The 19701-nt window shown below is 43.6% G+C and overlaps 1 protein-coding gene across 3 annotated transcripts in view; it reads left to right on the forward strand.

Moving 5' to 3' along the window:
* Window positions 1–19701, forward strand: part of LOC137373079 (syntaxin-6-like) — a 95921-nt gene that overhangs the window by 65624 nt on the left and 10596 nt on the right. The window contains exon 8 of one of the 3 annotated variants that reach the window (XM_068037928.1): window positions 9338–10172. The exons of the other annotated variants lie outside the window; for them this stretch is intronic. Coding sequence (XP_067894029.1) covers window positions 9338–9450 — 113 coding nt within the window. The 3' untranslated portion in view covers window positions 9451–10172. Of the gene's footprint in view, window positions 1–9337; window positions 10173–19701 lie in introns of those variants that run through there. 3 annotated transcript variants of the gene reach the window in all.

Here is a 19701-nt window from a genome sequence, read left to right on the forward strand (position 1 = left end):
CGTTGTAGGGAAACCAGGTTTGAGAATTGAATATCCAAGGGTACTCAGTATTTCGGAAGGATAGGCAGGAAGGAAAAGGAAGTGGTGTAGCTTTGTTAGTAAAAGAAGCGATCAGTGCTGTCGTGAGAAATGATATAGGCACTGGAGATCAAGATGTAGAATCAGTCTGGGTAGAAATAAGAAATAACAAGGGAAAGAAGACCCTGGTGGGAGTAATCTAGGTCCCCAAACAGTAGTTCCACAGTGGGGCACAGTATAAACCAGGAAATATTGGGGGCTTGGGGCTTGTAAGAAAGGCACGGCAGTAATCATGATTGATTAATCATATTGGCAAGGGTAGCCTCGAGGGAGAGTTCATTGTTTTAGAGAATGTTTTTTGGAGCAATATGTTGTGGAACCAACCAGAGAGCAGGCTATTCTAGATTTGGTATTGTGTAATGAGGTGGGATTAATTAATGATCTCATAGTTAAGGATCCTCTAGGGAAGAGTGATCATAGCACGCTAGAATTTCCAGTTCAGTTTGAGGGCGAGAAACTGAAGTCCCACACTAGCGTTCTGGAGTTAAACAAAGGTAATCACATAGGCATGACGACAGATTTGGCCCTTGTGGACTTAGCAGGAAGACTAAAAGGTAGGACAGTTGATGAGCAATGGCAGATGTTTAAGGAGATATTCAGTTCCTCCCAACTAAAATATATTCCAGAAAGGAAGAAAGATTGTAAGAGGGGGAAAAAAACATCCATGGCTAAGCAAGGAAGTTAAGGATAACATAAAGCCAAAAACTAAGGCATACCATATTGCAAAGGCCAGTGGCAGGCTGGAAGATTGGGAAACTCTTAAAGATCAACAAAGGGTTACTAAAAAAGTAATAAAAAGAGCAAAGGTAAATTATGAAAGAAAACTAGCGCAAAATATAAAAACGGATAGCAAAAGCTTCTATAAGTATATGAAAGGGAAGAGAGTAGCGAAAGTGAATGTTGGTCGATTGGAGGTTGAGACTGGGGAGTTAATTGTGGGGAACACAGAAATGACGGAGACAGTAAATCAGTATTTTGCCTCGGTTTTCACGGTGGAGGACACTAGTACCATCCCAATAGTAACAAATAATGCAAAGGTTATAGAAAGGGAGGAACTTATTATGGAAAAAGTACTGAGCAAACTGTTGGGATTGAAGGCAGACAAGTCCCCAGGGCCTGATGGCCTACATCCTAGGGTCTTAAAGGAGGTGGCAGTGGAGATAGTGGATCCATTGGTTATAATATTCCAAAATTCCCTGGATGCAGGAAAGGTTCCAGTGGATTGGAAAAATGCTAATGTAATGCCCTTATTCAAAAAAGGAGGGAGGCAGAACGTAGGAAACTATACACCAGTTAGTTTAACATCTGTCGTTGGTAAATTGTTAGAATCCATTATTAAGGAAGTAATAACAGGACATTTAGAAAGTCAAAACACAATCCATCAGAGTCAGCATGGTTTTATGAAGGGTAAATGGTGTTTGACTATTTTGCTAGAGTTCTTCGAAGATGTAACGAGCAAAGTGGATAATGGGGATCCTGTAGATGTAGTATATCTGGACTTCCAGAAGATATTTGATAAGGTGCCGCACAAAAAGTTAATACACAAGGTAAGATCACACGGGGTTAGGGGCAAGTTATTAGCTTGGATAGAGGATTGCCTACCCAACGGAAAACAGAGAGTTGGGATAAATGGGTCCTTTTCTGTTTGGCAAGATGTAACTAGTGGGGTGCCACAGGGTTCAGTTCTCGGGCCCAACTATTTACAATCTATATTAATGACTTGGATGCAGGGATAGAAGGTACTATAGCCAAGTTTGCAGATGACACTAAAATAGCTGGGATAGTAAGTTGCAATAAAAAAGTAAGAAATTTACAAATGGATTTGGATAGGTTAGGTGAATGGGCCAAAATTTGGCAGATGGAGTTTAACGTGGATAAGTGTGAGGTTATCCATTTTGGTCAGAAGAATAGAAAGTCAAATTATTATCTAAATGGAGAGAAACTTCAGAGTGCTTTGGCGCTGAGGGATCTGGGTGTCCTCGTGCATGAATCGCAGAAACTAGTATGCAGGTACAGCAGGTAATAAGGAAGGCAAATTTATTGCTAAAGGAATAGAGTATAAAAGTAGGGAAGTGTTGCTGCAACTGTACAAGGCATTAGTGAGACCGCACCTGGAGTATTGTGTACAGTTTTGGTCCCCTTACTTGAGGAGGGATGTAGTTGCATGGGAGGCAGTTCAGAGGAGGTTCACTAGATTGATTCCAGAGATGAGAGGTTTGTCTTATAAAGAGAGATTGAGCAGTTTAGGCCTTTACTCTCTAGAGTTTAGAAGCATGAGAGGAGATCTAACTGAGGTATATAGGATGATTAAGGGGATCGACAAAGTAGATGTAGAGAGGATGTTTCCTCTTGTGGGGCAATCTAGAATGAGAGGTCATAGTTTTAGGATAAGGGGTAGTAGATTTAAAACAGAGATGAAGAAAAATTACTCATCTCAAAGGGTCATGAACTATCCCAGAGTGCGGTGGATGCCAGGACATTGAGTAAATTTAAGGAGGAGATCGACAGATTTTTAATTAGTAATGGGTTGAAGGGTTATGGAGAACAGGCAGGATAGTGGAGTTGAGGCCGGGATGCGATCAGCCATGATCATATTGAATGGCGGAGTAGGTTCGAGGGGCTGAATTGCCTATGCCTGCTCCTAGTTCTAATGTTCTTAGTTAAGGCTGTTAAAAAGGCTTACTGGATCTTTGGCTTTATGAATAGAGGCATAGAATACAAAAGCAAGGAAGTTATGCTAAACCTGTATAAAACTATGTTTAGGGCCCAACTGGAGTATTGTGGCCAACTCTGGGTATCACACTTTAGGCAGGACCTCAAGGCCTCAGGGTACAGAGGAGATTTACTAGAATGGTATCCAGGATGAAAGGCTTCCATTAGATGGAGAGACTAGAAAAACAAGGGTTGTTCTCCTTTGAGCAGAGAAAGGGAAAAATTGATGTGGTGTGCAAAAGCTTGAAGGGTTTTCATAGTGTAAGTGATGAGAAACTGTTTCAAGTGGCAGAAAATTGGGGTAATCAGAAGGCACACATTTAAGGTAATTGCCAAAAGAACCAGAAGTGCATGAGGGAAAAAAAAGTGCAGCGCGTTGTTGTGATCTGGAATCCAGTGCCTAAAAAGCTGGTGGTAGCAAATTCAATAGCTTTGAAAAGATAATTGAATAAATATTGGACGGGGAAATTTAGCATGGCTATGGGGAGAGAGCGGGGCAGTGGGTCTAATTGTGTATCTCTTGTAAAACGCTGGCACAGATGCATTGAGCTCAATGGCCTCCTTCTTTTCTGTAACATTCTATGATTCTGTGTGGCCTGACCATATACCTATATAATCACAAGAGGAGGCCCTCCATTGTGTTGTGTGGCATTACCATGTGCTAAATGGGATAAATTCAGAACGTATCAAGTCTGGACATCCATGAGGCACTGCGGGCCATTAGCAACAGCAGAATTGTACTCCACCACAACCTGTATCCTTGTGGCCTGGCATATCCCACACTCGACCATTACCATCAAGCCTGGGGACCAACCCTGGTTTAGTGAGTATAGAAGAGCATGTCAGGAGGAGTACCAGACATACCTGGAGGAGATGCCAACCTGGTGAAGCCACAAGACAGGACTGCATGTATGCTAAACCATGGAAGCTTACAGCACAGAAAGCACCCCAATCATTTCCTACCTGTCTGTAACAGATTGGGGGCTCGTGAGTCCAGGATTTGAAAATTTAAGATTGAATGAGTGATCTGAAAACAGGAGGAATATTGATCCCTAAAATTGAAAAAAAAATTAAACAAGCATGTTTCTTTGAACATATGAGCATACATAACAAATATACAAATCAGGAGCAGAAATAGGCCATTCGTCCCCTTGAGCCTGCTATGCCATTTGATAAGATCATGGTTGAACTGATTGTGGCCCCAACTGTACTTTCCTGTCTACCTCTTATGCTTTTTGACTCCCTTGTCAATCAAGAATCTATCTAAGTCAGCCTTTAAAATATTCAATGACTCTGCCTCCACTGCTCTCTGGGATAGGGAATTGCACAGCCTGACGACCTTCTAAGAGAAAAATTTTCTCCTAATCTCAGTCCTCATAAGATAACATCTTCATCCCAGGAATCAGTTGAATGAACCTTGTCTGAACTGCTAATGCAATTATATCCTTTCTGAAGTAAGGAGACCAAAACTGTACACGGTACTCCAGATATGGTCTCACCAATGCCCTGTAAAACTGTAGCAAAGCTTCCTTTCTTATATATTCCATTCCCATTGCAATAAATGACAATATTGCATTTGCCTTCCTAATCACTTGCTGTACCTGCATACTAACTTTTTGTGATTCATGTGCCAGGACACCTAGATTCCTCTGTACCGCTGAGTTCTGCAATCTCTCCCCATTTAATTAATATACTGCTTTTCTTGTATTCCTTTTCTTTATAGTGCTAAAACACTTAAAAACATGGCCACATTCTACACCAAAACATTTGTAGAACAGGTAGAATTATCATGGGATGCCTTAAATCTATTTATTGAAGTCTTAAAAGCCATAGATCCAGATGGGAGTAACTTTCAGGCAGAAAGCAGGGAAACCAGAGATCTTCAGAATCTAGCTAGTCATTTTTAAATTTCAGAAGAAACAGGCGTGAAACCGGAATCTGAAAAGGTAGCCCTAGCTAGACTTCCAATTTTCGCATTTGCAGTTGAATTGGAGTTTCAAAAGGAAAAAGAAGAAAGAGAGATGCAAATGCAGAGGGAAAAAGAAAGAAGAAAGACAAGTGCAAAGAGAAAGAGAGGCAGCAGAAAGAGATACAAAAGGAGAGAGGTGAGACAGTTTGAGTTAGACATGCTGAAGGAGAAAGATGGGGATGACACCAGTAATTCAAATATTGACCCCAATTCGGAACAAAGCTTATGAGACACTCACAATTAGTGCTGTAATTTAATGAGGAGGAGGTCAAATCATAATTCATCTCTGAGAAAATTGCCCACAGGTTAAAATTGCCAAAAAATATTGGACCCTCTTACAAGTTGACTTAGTGGGGAGAGCTCGTGAACCTTACTCCATGTTGTCAAAAGAAAGCTCTTTAGATTATGAGCAGACTAAAGTTGCTATTTTAAACGCCTATGAGTTAGTCCCTGAGGCATAGCGACAAAAATTTAGAAATGCTAGAAAAAGACTTGTTCAAACTTTTATCGAATTTGAAAGAGTTAAACACATGGCTTTTGATCATTGGATAAGATCTCTGAAGTTAGATGTCTCATATGAGAATTTGGGACAGGCGATTCTGTTAGAAGAGTTTAAAAATAGCATTCACATTAAGATGAAGACCCATATTGAGGGACAAAGGGTCACAAGGGTGAGGAAAGCCGCTGCAGTGGCAGATGACTATGAGCTGATGTATAAATCCTTTTATCAAGGAAAATCATAACCATAATCCCCAGAGGTCCGGAAAGGATAGCAAGTGGGGTAGTGACAGAAAATGGGGTGTTAGTGAAAGAGTGAATAAGAATGAGGCCCTCCACAAGTCAGGAAAGAAAGTGCAAAGGATAGGAATGCTTTCCACAAACCCGTGTGTTCCCATTGCAGAAAAGCAGGGCATGTGAAAGCTGACTGCTGGAAATGAAAGGGGAAGCCAGTGAGTTTTATTGTGGTTCACAAGGCCAGTCCCGGAATGGGTGCACTAACAGGTAGCAAAGTGGACCAGACCATGGCTCTAACCACAGTGAGTGACCCCTCTAGGAACACTGCCATGGATGAGATAGAAACAGATAAAATTCCTGAGGGTTACCAGGCTTTTGTTTTAAATGGCAAGGTGTCCTCTTATGAGGCGAGCAAGCCAATTGTCCTGGTCAGGGATACTGGAGCCACTCAATTTTTATTGCTGGATAAAGGCATAACCTTTCCACCAGAGAGCTCGCTAAAGGCGAAGGTTCTGGTAAAAAGCATTGAAGGTGGATACATGTCTGTACCCCTGTATCGGGCCTACTTGCAGTGTGATGTAGTCTCTGGGCTGGTCACAGTAGCTCACCACCACCTTCATAAGGGCAATTAGGGATGGGCAATAAATGCTGGCCTAGCCAGCAACGCCCACATCCCACAAACGAATAAACAAAAAGTTCCTAGTCTGCCTGTGGCAATGATTTGGCTGAGGGTAGAGTGATAGCAGCCTTGGTAATCTTAGACCAGCCACATGAGGCCAAGGAAACTGAACAGTTGCAGGAGAAAGATCCTGACTATGCCCTGATTGTGTAGTAACCAGGTCCATGGCTAGACAAGCTCCGTCAGAGAGAGCTGAGCCAGTAATTCAGCCAGAGGACCCAGAGGTCTGGGTGGCTGAAATTTCTTTGGGAGATTTGGGAGAGGAGTAGGAGGTGTACAGTAGATCGTTCCTGATTGAAGCTCAGCAGGCAGATCCAAAACCAGGACAGATTTCCAGTACCTCCTAACAATCATAGATATTACCACCTGATACCCAGAGGCCATATCCTTAAGAAAAATTAGAGCCAAAGCTGTGGTTGAGGGGCTGACCCAGTTTTTCACCCGAAACGGACTGCTCAAAGGGACCCAATCAGATCAAGGATCTAATTTTATGTCTAGGGTATTCCAAGAAGTCATACATAGCCTCGGCATCAAACAGCTAAAATCCTCAGCATATCACCCGCAATAACCAGGATCTCTGGAACGATACCACCAAACCCTTAAAACCATGATCAGACCTGATTGCTGTGAGTGCTCCCACGATTGGGATAAAGGGTTAGCTTTTCTGCTGTTAGCCACCAGAGATTCATCCAGTGAATCAACCGGCTTCAACCCATTTGAATTGATCTATAGACACGAGGTAAGAGGCCCCCTTAAATTGATCAACTAAAAATTTCCAGGTCAAAGGGAGGAAACCTCATTGCTAAATTACGTCTCAGCTTTTTGCAAGTGACTCTTTAAAGCCTGTGCTGTGGCAAAAGTGTACCTTAAAGCCTCTCAGGAAGACATGAAAAAGCAGGTGGACAAAAATGCTGAAGCTTGAGCATTTAAACCAGGGGAACCTCCAAAAGCAATGTTTAGTGGCTCGAAGAGTGTGGGGGAAAAAGATCAGGGAAGTAAATTACCTGATTAACACTGCAGTCTGGAGAAAAAAACCAAGACATAAATATGTTGAAGAAATACCAAAATCGGGAACTAGACAAACTAGTGAATCTATGTCAGGCAGTGAGAACAGTGGAGGAAGGAAACAATACTGAAGAAAAACTAGGGGAAGAAGGGAACAGAGAAAATTCTCAGATTGAACCCCCTACTGTGAAATTGGGCCACACAGAAATCTTAACGAGACCAGAGATAGTATTTAACTACACAACACTGCTAAGAGAGTTTGAGGAAGTTTGTAGGGACAAACCAGATCATACCTCTTTAACCATTCACAATGTAGATATAGGTGAGACTCCACCTATAAAACAAAACTCATATCGACTGAGCCCCGATGAATTGGCTCAAGTTCGCAAAGGAATCCAGTACATGTTAGATAATGAACTAATTGAAGTCAGTCAGAGCTCACTCATAGTATTAGTCCCCAAATCTGACAGCTCAAAAAGATTCTGTATTGACTACTGCAGAGTTAGTGCAGTAACTGGAACAGACTCATAGCTGATTCCTCGAATTGAAGACTCATTTACCAAGTAGGCAACTCCAATTAGGGGGGCGCAGTGGTTAGCACCGCAGCCTCACAGCTCCAGCGACCCGGGTTCGATTCTGGGTACTGCCTGTGTGGAGTTTGCAAGTTCTCCCTGTGTCTGCGTGGGTTTCCTCCGGTTGCTCCGGTTTCCTCCCACATGCCAAAAGACTTGCAGGGTGATAGGTTAATTGGCCATTATAAATTGCCCCTAGTATAGGTAGGTGGTAGGGCAATATAGGGACAGGTGGGGATGTGGTAGGAATATGGAATTAGTGTGGGATTAGTATAAATGGGTGGTTGATGGTCGGCACAGACTCGGTGGGCTGAAGGGCCTGTTTCAGTGCTGTATCTCTAAACTAAACTAAACCTACATCAGTAAAATTAAGAGCACTATTTAAGGGTCTATGGAACACTAACCTAGTGGCCTATTTAGCTAAATGCGAGTTCACCAAGGCCAAAGTGACCTATTTAGGGCATATTGTAGGCCAAGGTCGGGTATTTCTTTTTATTTAGAGATACAGCACTGAAACAGGCCCTTCGGCCCATCGAATCTGTGCCGACCAAGAACCACCCATTTATACTAACCCTACAGTAATCCCATATTCCCTACCGCCTACCTACACTAGGGGCAATTTACAATGGCCAATTTACCTATCACCTGCAAGTCTTTGGCTGTGGGAGGAAACCGGAGCACCCGGCGAAAACCCACGCGATCACAGGGAGAACTTGCAAACTCCACACAGGCAGTACCCAGAGTCGAACCCGGGTCCCTGGAACTGTGAGGCTGCGGTGCTAACCACTGCGCCACTGTGCCACCCCACTGTGTTGCCAAAGGCAGCAAAAGTACAAGCCCTGATAGATTTCCCCATTCTTAAGACCAAGAGCGAAATAATGCAATTCCTGGGGATCTGTAGTTTCTACAGAAAATTTGTTCCCAACTTCAGCACCCGAGCTGCCCCCTCAACTGACCTATTAAAGAAAAGTGTTAAGAAAGTGTGGTCAGAATGGTGCCAGATTGCTTTTGAAAAGGTGAAGGCAATTTTAACAACTCCACCTGTATTAGCAGCCCCAAATTTTAACAAACCCTTTAAGGTGGCTGTTGACACAAGTGATGTAGGAGAAGAAGCGGTCTTTCTCCAAGATGACGACTCAGGCAGCCTCTCAATTGGCTATTTTTCAAAGAAATTAAATAAACACCAATGTAAATATTTCACCATTGAAAAGGAAGCATTTGGGACTTCTGTTAGCCCTACAACATTTCGGAATCTGTGTTAATAACAGACACAGGGAAATTCTGAAATACACTGACCAGAACCCACTAACCTTCTTGGAAAAATGCAGTTAACAACGCCAGGCTGTTCAGATGGCATTTACTCCTCCAGCCTTTTAACTTGAAAATCATTGTGGATGCGCTGCCCAGAATTTGAACAATGTGCTAGCAGTAAATTGTGAAAGGTTTGCGACAGTAAGTCTGAGGATTGCATATGATGAATGTGTGTAGATACGTGCTATCATGTGTTTTTACTTTTCTTACTACAAACAACAAATAACAAAAAAAAGTAATACTAAGGAATTTAATTTTTTTCCTTTTTGCTGGGAGATGTCACGCTCACGCGAGGAGCAGTTATGATCTATAAAAGTGAACTGATGAACTTAGCTTCAAAAATGGACACACTTTTGCTACAAGACAAAATGGAGCAAGAGGTCTTGTGACCTCTTCATTGCTGCGAATATACATAATGACTGCTGGAGACTGAATCCATCATGATGTCTGGACCGTCCTGGAAGAAAGCATGAGAAATGCTAATGGCCCCATACAATGTTAATGTGTACCTTTTCGACTAACAATAATCTTTGCAGACATAAAGCCTCCAGACTCAAACTCAGAATAAAAGATGTGACCAAACGCCACTTTAACAAGATGAGCAACATTCAAACACCATTGTCTAACAATGGCCACACATTCAGAGACATTGTATGAAAACATCAAGGGTGAACAACTTTGGTCACCTGACAGAAACCATGCCTGATAAGAGCTTTTTTCTGTGCAGAAAGCCAGGAGGCTGAGAGAGATTTATTCTAGCCAAGAAGAAGAGCTTTCTGAATACCATTTAAAAAAAAAACTACCTAGAGGCAGAGACGAAAAGGTGACCTTTGAAAACTTCCCAGCTGAGAAATTGAAACAGGATCTTCGTCAGACTGTAACTGAGATTTAACCAAAGAAGTCTGCAGCCAAGCATCAATCCAACTGAAACACTCCAGTGAACCAGGAGAAAAGGAAAAACAGGCCTGTGTCGTTTAAATATACTTCCTGGGAAAACAAAAACACTTTCACAACGAGCTCTTTTAAAAAGACACTAGACCTAAATGCATGCTATCTTTTAATCTCTATCTTTTCTTGTGTGTGTGCGTGTGAAGTTGTGAAATTTTGGGTTTTTGTTTAATAAAAATTTATCTTCCTTCAAACCTACAAGCAAACCCGTCATTATTGACCATTAAAACGCTCAAGGGTTAAAACACAATTCTAATAAAAGCACTGGTCAGTTGAAAGGTGAAAAGGGAAACCACCCCCATCATTTCCTACCTATCTGTAACACTATCCACCAGCTTAAACATTCACTGCCTCCACTACTGAAACACTTGAGATCAGGCAACATCTTGGAGAAAGAAATAGAGTTGACATTTCAGGTCGATGACCTTTCGTCAGAACTGGAAGAAGTTGGAGATTTAACAGCTTATAAACAAGTACATAGCTTTTGAAAGAAGGGTGAAGGAGAAGGTGAGGAATGAGCAAAAGAGAAGGTCTGTAAGAGGGTCGGAGGCAGGAGTGATTAAATGGCAAAAGAGATGATGGTGCAAGGCAAAAGGAGATGGTAATGAGCCGAGTAAAGATACAAGAGAGGGTCTAGAACAAGTGTAACTGGCAACTGCAGAACCATTACCAGCATCTGCTGTCCAACGAATTAGGAGCAGTGGTTATGATCTGAAGTTATTGTAATCAGTCTTGAGAGTCGAATTCGTGCCACATCAAAAGATGAGGTCCTGTTTCTCAAGCTTCTGTTAAAGTTTTTGGAACAGTTGCAGTGGTACGATTGCCATTTTAATTCTCTGCCCACCTCCCACTCTGACCTCTCTGTCGTCAGTAAGGTAAGAAAGGACTGCTGGTCTCTCTGGACTTGAGGACTTAAGGAGAGGAGGGAAGCAAATCGAAATGGAGAAATGAAACCTGCACAAGTTTTTGTTATTACTGAGAAAGAGATAGCAGTGCCCGCCAGTTAAAACTATCTCTTAAACCAGTAATTTATGCAGTGTTTATTATCCAGGTTTGCTAACAAACGGTTGTATTAAACTCACTGAATGGAAAAAGCAAACTGGTTTGCTTGTTTCTTATGAAGCCAATATCAATGAGATTGGTTATCAAATAGTTCACATTAATGTGGTTTTTCAGCAGGGTTGGCTCAGACATCTGATAGTGAAGTTTGCTATACAATATCTGCTCAGACACCAGGAATGTGTAGGCAGCTGGTTGGAAATCCCCTAATATGGTATTGATTTTGATTCAGAGAACTGAACCGCAGCCGGCAGGAAGTTGTGGAATGGAACAGGAAATGTGAAGGGGGAACTTTCCAGGAAGTAACACTGGGGTGTATGTGGTTTGTTTTCAGGCTCGTCATTGACTCATAATTATGTGTCTGAGAAACTTGCACCAAGTGGTGATATAACTGCAAAATGTGCCAATTGACAGGATAAACACAGGCTCTGTGATGCAATGACAAAGATTGATCACGATTTAGGATTATGTTGCTTTTTTTCCTAGTTCGAACAATGGGTCTAAAAGGTTGCACGTGTTGTGGTAATGTCACAGGTTTGATTCCTCACTGGAAATGGCCAGCTGGAGAATCTATTCCTGATTCTGTAAAGATGCACCTCTGCATTTTGCGTTGTACGAGCATAGAAAATAGGAGCAGGAGTAGGCCATTCGGCCCTTCAGGCCTGCTCCGCCATTCATTACAATCATGGCTGATCATCCAACTCAGTAGCATGTTCCTGCTCGCCCCACATCCTTTGATCCCTTTAGACCCAAGAGCTATATCTAACTCCTTGAAAACATACAATGTTTTGGCCTCAACTGCTTTCTGTGGTAGCGAATTCCACAGGCTCACCACTCTCTGGGTGAAGAAATTTTAGATTTAGAGATACAGCACTGAAACAGGCCCTTCGGGCCACCGAGTCTGTGCCAACCATGAACCACCCATTTATACTAATCCTACACTAATCCCATATTTCTACCACCATCCTCACCTGTCCCTATATTCCCCTACCACCTACCTATACTAGGGGCAATTTATAATGGCCAATTTACCTATCAACCTGCAAGTCTTTTGGCTGTCGGAGGAAACCCACGCAGACACAGGGAGAACTTGCAAACTCCACACATCTCAGTCCTGAAAGGTTTACTCCGTATCCTTAGACTATGACCCCTGGTTCTGGACTCCACCACCATCGGGAACATCCTTCGTGCATCTACCCTGTCAAGTCCTGTTAGAATTTCATAGATTTCTATGAGATCCCCCCTCACTCTTCTGAACTCCAGCGAATATAATCCTAACCGACTCAATCTCTTATACGTCAGTCCCACCATCCCAGGAATCTGAGTCTAGTAAACCTTCACTGCACTCCGTCTATAGCAAGAACATCCTTCCTCAGATAAGGAGACCAAAACTGCGCACAATATTCCAGGTGTGGCCTCACCAAGGCCCTGTATAATTGCAGCAAGACATCCCTGCTCCTGTACTCGAATCCTCTTGCTATGAAGGCCAACACACCATTTGCCTTTTTACCGCCTGTTGCACCTGCATGCTTACCTTCAGCGACTGGTGTACGAGAACACCCAGGTCTCGCTGCATATTCACCTCTCTCAGTTTATAGCCGTTCAGATAATCTGCCTTCCTGTTTTTGCTACCAAATTGGATAACCTCACATTTATCCACATTATACTGCATCTACCATGCATTAACCCACTCACTCAACTTGTCCAAATCACCCTGATGCCTCTCTGCATCCTCCTCACAACTCACCATCCCACCCAATTTTGTGTCATCTGCAAATTTGGAGATACTACATTTAGTTCCCTCATCTAAATCATTAATGTATATTGTGAATAGACCGATCCCTGTGGTACCCCACTAGTCACTGCCTGCCATTCAGTAAAAGACCCATTTATCCCTATTCTTTGTTTCCTGTCCACCAACCAATTTCTATCCATCACAATACACTATCCCCAATCCCATGCGTTTTAATTTTACATGCTAATCTGTTACGTGGGATTTTGTCGAAAGCCTTCTGAAAGTCCAAATAAACCACATCCACTGGCTCCCCCTCATCAACTCTACAAGTTATAATACAAACTGGGTGGTTTTATTTTAATTTAAAAAAAGTCAACAGATGAAACTCTCCGTTACATCCTTGAAGAATTCTAGTAGATTTGTCGAGCATGATTTCCCTTTCGTAAATCCATGCTGACTCTGCCCAATTCTACCATAGTTCTCCAAGTGCTCTGCTATAAAATCTTTGATAATGGACTCTAGAATTTCCCCACTACCGACGTCAGGCTGACTGGTCTATAATTCCCTGCTTTCTCTCTACCTCCCTTTTTAAATAGTGGGGTTACATTAGCTACCCTCCAATCTGTAGGAACTGTTCCTGAGTCTATAGAATCTTGGAAGATGACCACCATCCACTATTTCTAGGGCCACTTCCTTAAGTACTTCGTTAAACAAAGGGTGCTGCTCTGTCTGATTGCCTGCTGTCACTTAACTGTGGGGTTCATGTGTGAAGAATAGTAGTCGTGCAAAGAATTGATGGACCGCTGGCATCTATAGAACAGTTACCCCAACAGGAGTCCACACATTGGTGCAGGCAGGGAGGAAATAAAATATGGGGCAGTTTAGAACCGCTGCCATCTGTGGAAATGTACCCCGGAAGGAATCGGCACCTTCAGGGGAAGGGAATAAAATTAGGGGAAAATATACAAACGCTATAGTGTCAAGTACCACTGATCCTGTGTTTGTACTCAGTGTAGACATGATAGTAAGGGTCCAGTCTGTGTTTGATCTCTTGGTATAAACACTGTAGTAAGGGCCCAGCCTGCATTTGTACTCTCAGTATAAACACTATAGTAAGGGTCCAGCCTGTGTTAATTCATTCTGTATCCATCCCTGGAAAAAACTATCCCTTATTCACTTACAGCTGCACTTTCAAAACCTTAACTATCTAGTCTGTGACCCTCTGTTCACCACAATATTTCTGCAACTACTGATGTGCTCAAAAGCACCCTCACCTCCACTTTTGATGCCCTAGTCCCCTGTAAAACTATTATTCTGTCTTATCCTGGCCATTCCTCCAGTACTGCGCTCATCTTCACTCCCCTAAGTCCAAGGGACGCAGACGTGAAATGATATGGCTGACAACTGGTTCAGCTATTCACCGCCAGATCTGGCTGGACCACTTAAAACACTATTGGGTTAGGGTTAGGGTTAGGTTGCTCTCGTCGTCTGCTAAAACTGCTCACTGTTCCAGGATCATTCTGGAATACAAAGATAACCCTCAACTTCTTTTCTCTACTGCAAACCATCTTCTTAAACCCCTCTCCCAAGTCCCCTCCACCCTCACCTTCAACAATAAGTGCGAGGAGCTCATGGACTTGTTTGTCACTAAGATCAAGACCATCCGATCAGCTGCCTCTTCCATGTCATTCCCTTCCACTAGCCCACCTGACCAAACTTCCTCTAATGCTCCCCCTGCCCTAGCCCTGGACTTGCATCTTTCCCTAGTTTCTTTCTTGTCTCCCCTCATACCCGCTGTGAACTCATCCTGCGTCCTGTTCACTCAATCCTCTTCCCACTTAACTGCTAACCACCCAACTTCCCCTCCTGGTCCCCATGTTATCTGATATTATTAACGGTTTTCTCTTTCAGGTGTTGTCCCTCTCTCCTTTAAATCTGCTGCCATCACCCTCTCCTCAAAAAACCAACCCTTGACCTCACCGCCCTTGCAAATTACCGTTCCATCGCCAACCTCCCATTCTTCTCCAAAAGTCCGAGCATGTGTTGTCGCCTTGCAACTTCATTCCCATTTTTCCTGGAGCTCCATGTTTGAATCCCTCCAATCAGGTTTCCACCGCTGTGACAGCACCGAAAAAGCTCTTATCAAAGTCACAAATGACTTCTTATGTGACTGTGACAAGGGTGAACTTTCCCTCCTTGTCCTTCTCGACCTGTCTACGCAGTTGACCACACCATCCTCCTCCAATGCCTCTCCCCTTTCATCCAGCTGGGTGGGACTGCTCTCACCTGGACCCATTCTTATCTTTCTAATCGTAACCAGAGAATCACTTGCAATGGCTTCTCTTCCCATTCCCATACCATTCCCTCTGGTGTCCCCTAAGGATCTATCTTTTCCCCCCTCCTATTTCTCACCTGCATGCTGCCATTCAGTAACGTTATCTGCAAGCACGTCATTAGTTTTCACATGTATGCTGATGATACTCAGCTCTACATCACCACCACTTTGCTCAACCCCTCCACTCTTGTTAAATTATCAGACTGCTTATCTGATATCCAGTACTGGATGAGCAAATATTTCCTCCAATTAAATATTAGGAAGATTGAAGCCATTGTTTTCGGTCCCCGCTCCAAGCTCCTTCCACAGCTGTCGACATAGTCTGCTAATCTGACATTAAGCCACTCTGTTCGCAACCTTGGTGTCACATTTGACCCCAAGATGAGCTTCCGATCTCAGATTTCTGCCATCACTAAGACTGCCTATTTTTCACTTCTGTAATACCGCCTGACTTCGCCCTATCTTAGCTCAGCTGCTCCTGAAACCCTCATTCATGCTTTTCTTACCTATAGACTTGATTGTTCCAGTCTTGGCTGTTCTCCCACATTCTACCCTCTGTAAGCTTGAGGTCATCCTAAACTCTGCTGGTCCATGTCTTAACTCGCACCAAGTTCCGTTCGACTATCACCCCTGTGCTCGCTGACCTACATTAGCTCCTGGTCAAGCAATGTCTTGATTTAAAAATTCTCATCCTTGTTTACAAATCTCTCCATGGCCTCGCCCCTCCGCAACTCTGCCTCACAACCCTTGAAGATATCTGTGCTCCTCAAATTCTGCCCTCTTGTGCATCCCTGATTTTAATCGCTCCACCATCAGTGGCCATGCCTTCAGTTGCCTAGGTCCCAATCTCTGGAATACCTTCCTTACACCTCTCCAGCACACTTTCCTCCTTTAAGACACTCCTTAAAATCTACCTCTTTGACCAAGCTTTTGGTCGTCTGACCTAATATCTCCTTTTGTCCCTTGGTGTCATACTTTGTTTTATAATACTCCTGTGAACCACCTTGGGACGTTTCATGATGTTAAAAGGTACTATATAAATACAAGTTGTTGTGTTTGTACTCTTCGTTTAGACACTAGAGTAAGAGCCCATCCTGTGTTAGTACTCTCAGTATAGACACTATAGTAAGGGCCCAGCCTGTGTTTGTACTCTCAGTATAGACACTATAGTAAGGGCCCAGCCTGTGTTTGTACTCTCAGTGTAGACACTATAGTAAGGGCCCAGCCTGTGTTTGTACTCTCAGTATAGACACTATAGTAAGGGCCCAGCCTGTGTTTGTACTCTCAGTATAGACACTATAGTAAGGGCCCAGCCTGTGTTTGTACTCTCAGTGTAGACACTATAGTAAGGGCCCAGCCTGTGTTAGTACTCTCAGTATAGACACTATAGTAAGGGCCCAGCCTGTGTTTGTACTCTCAGTATAGACACTATAGTAAGGGCCCAGCCTCTGTTTGTACTCTCAGTGTAGACACTATAGTAAGGGCCCAGCCTGTGTTTGTACTCTCAGTGTAGACACTATAGTAAGGGCCCAGCCTGTGTTTGTACTCTCAGTATAGACACTATAGTAAGGGCCCAGCCTGTGTTAGTACTCTCAGTATAGACACTATAGTAAGGGCCCAGCCTGTGTTAGTACTCTCAGTGTAGACACTATAGTAAGGGCCCAGCCTGTCTTAGTACTCTCAGTATAGACACTATAGTAAGGGCCCAGCCTGTGTTAGTACTCTCAGTATAGACACTATAGTAAGGGCCCAGCCTGTGTTAGTACTCTCAGTATAGACACTATAGTAAGGGCCCAGCCTGTGTTAGTACTCTAAATATAGACACGAGTAAGGGCCCAGCCTGTGTTAGTACTCTCAGTATAGACACTATAGTAAGGGCCCAGCCTGTGTTAGTACTCTCAATATAGACACTGTAGTTAGGGCCCAGCCTGTGTTAGTACTCTCAGTATAGACACTAGAGTAAGGGCCCAGCCTGTGTTAGTACTCTCAGTATAGACACTAGAATAAGGGCCCAGCCTGTGTTAGTACTCTCAGTATAGACACTGTAGTTAGGGCCCAGCCTGTGTTAGTACTCTCAGTATAGACACTATAGTAAGCGCCCAGCCTGTGTTAGTACTCTCAGTATAGACACTATAGTAAGGGCCCAGCCTGTGTTAGTACTCTCAGTATAGACACTATAGTAAGGGCCCAGCCTGTGTTAGTACTCTCAGTATAGACACCATAGTAAGCGCCCAGCCTGTGTTAGTACTCTCAGTGTAGACACTATAGTAAGGGCCCAGCCTGTGTTAGTACTCTCAATATAGACACTGTAGTTAGGGCCCAGCCTGTGTTAGTACTCTCAGTGTAGACACTATAGTAAGGGCCCAGCCGGTGTTAGTACTCTCAGTATAGACACTATAGTAAGGGCCCAGCCTGTGTTAGTACTCTCAATGTGGACACTATAGTAAGGGCCCAGCCTGTGTTAGTACTCTCAGTATAGACACTGTAGTAAGGGCCCAGCCTGTGTTAGTACTCTCAGTATAGACACTATAGTAAGGGCCCAGCCTGTGTTAGTACTCTCAGTATAGACACTATAGTAAGGGCCCAGCCTTTGTTAGTACTCTCAGTATAGACACTATAGTAAGCGCCCAGCCTGTGTTAGTACTCTCAGTGTAGACACTATAGTAAGGGCCCAGCCTGTGTTAGTACTCTCAATATAGACACTGTAGTTAGGGCCCAGTCTGTGTTAGTACTCTCAGTATAGACACTATAGTAAGGGCCCAGCCTGTGTTAGTACTCTCAGTATAGACACTGTAGTTAGGGCCCAGCCTGTGTTAGTACTCTCAGTATAGACACTACAGTAAGGGCCCAGCCTGTGTTAGTACTCTCAGTGTAGACACTATAGTAAGGGCCCAGCCTGTGTTAGTACTCTCAGTATCGACACTATAGTAAGGGCCCAGCCTGTGTTAGTACTCTCAGTATAGACACTATAGTAAGGGCCCAGCCTGTGTTAGTACTCTCAGTATAGACACTATAGTAAGCGCCCAGCCTGTGTTAGTACTCTCAGTGTAGACACTATAATAAGGGCCCAGCCTGTGTTAGTACTCTCAGTATAGACACTATAGTAAGCGCCCAGCCTGTGTTAGTACTCTCAGTGTAGACACTATAGTAAGCGCCCAGCCTGTGTTAGTACTCTCAGTGTAGACACTGTAGTTAGGGCCCAGCCTGTGTTAGTACTCTCAGTATAGACACTATAGTAAGGGCCCAGCCTGTGTTAGTACTCTCAGGATAGACACTATAGTAAGGGCCCAGCCTGTGTTAGTACTCTCAGTATAGACACTATAGTAAGCGCCCAGCCTGTGTTAGTACTCTCAGTGTAGACACTATAGTAAGGGCCCAGCCTGTGTTAGTACTCTAAATATAGACACTGTAGTTAGGGCCCAGCCTGTGTTAGTACTCTCAGTGTAGACACTATAGTAAGGGCCCAGCCGGTGTTAGTACTCTCAGTAAAGACACTATAGTAAGCGCCCAGCCTGTGTTAGTACTCTCAATGTGGACACTATAGTAAGGGCCCAGCCTGTGTTAGCACTCTCAATATAGACACTGTAGTAAGGGCCCAGCCTGTGTTAGTACTCTCAGTATAGACACTATAGTAAGGGCCCAGCCTGTGTTAGTACTCTCAATATAGACACTGTAGTAAGGGCCCAGCCTGTGTGAGTACTCTCAATATAGACACTGTAGTAAGGGCCCAGCCTGTGTTAGTACTCTCAATATAGACACTGTAGTAAGGGCCCAGCCTGTGTTAGTACTCTCAGTATAGACACTATAGTAAGCGCCCAGCCTGTGTTAGTACTCTCAGTATAGACACTATAGTAAGGGCCCAGCCTGTGTTAGTAGTCTCAGTATAGACACTATAGTAAGGGCCCAGCCTGTGTTAGTACTCTCAGTATGGGCACTATAGTAAGGGCTGAGCTTGTGTTAGTACTCTCAGTATAGACACTATAGTAAGGGTCCAACCTGTGTTTGTACTCTCAATATGGACAGCATTGTCAGGGCCCAGCCTGTGTTAGTACTCTCAATATAGACACTATAGTACGGGCCCAGCCTGTGTTAGTACTCTCAGTTAAGCCACTATAGTAAGCGCCCAGCCTGTAGTAGTACTCTCAATATAGACACTGTAGTAAGGGCCCAGCCTGTGTTAGTACTCTCAATATAGACACTGTAGTAAGGGCCCAGCCTGTGTTAGTACTCTCAGTATAGACACTATAGTAAGGGCCCAGCCTGTGTTAGTACTCTCAATATAGACACTGTAGTAAGGGCCCAGCCTGTGTTAGTACTCTCAGTATAGACACTATAGTAAGCGCCCAGCCTGTGTTAGTACTCTCAGTGTAGACACTAGAGTAAGGGCCCAGCCTGTGTTAGTACTCTCAGTATAGACACTGTAGTTAGGGCCCAGCCTGTGTTAGTACTCTCAGTATAGACACTATAGTAAGCGCCCAGCCTGTGTTAGTACTCTCAGTATAGACACTATAGTAAGGGCCCAGCCTGTGTTAGTACTCTCAGTATAGACACTATAGTAAGGGC

This window comes from Heterodontus francisci, chromosome 8, assembly GCF_036365525.1.
Source record: "Heterodontus francisci isolate sHetFra1 chromosome 8, sHetFra1.hap1, whole genome shotgun sequence".
Taxonomy (NCBI): Eukaryota; Metazoa; Chordata; class Chondrichthyes; order Heterodontiformes; family Heterodontidae; genus Heterodontus; species Heterodontus francisci.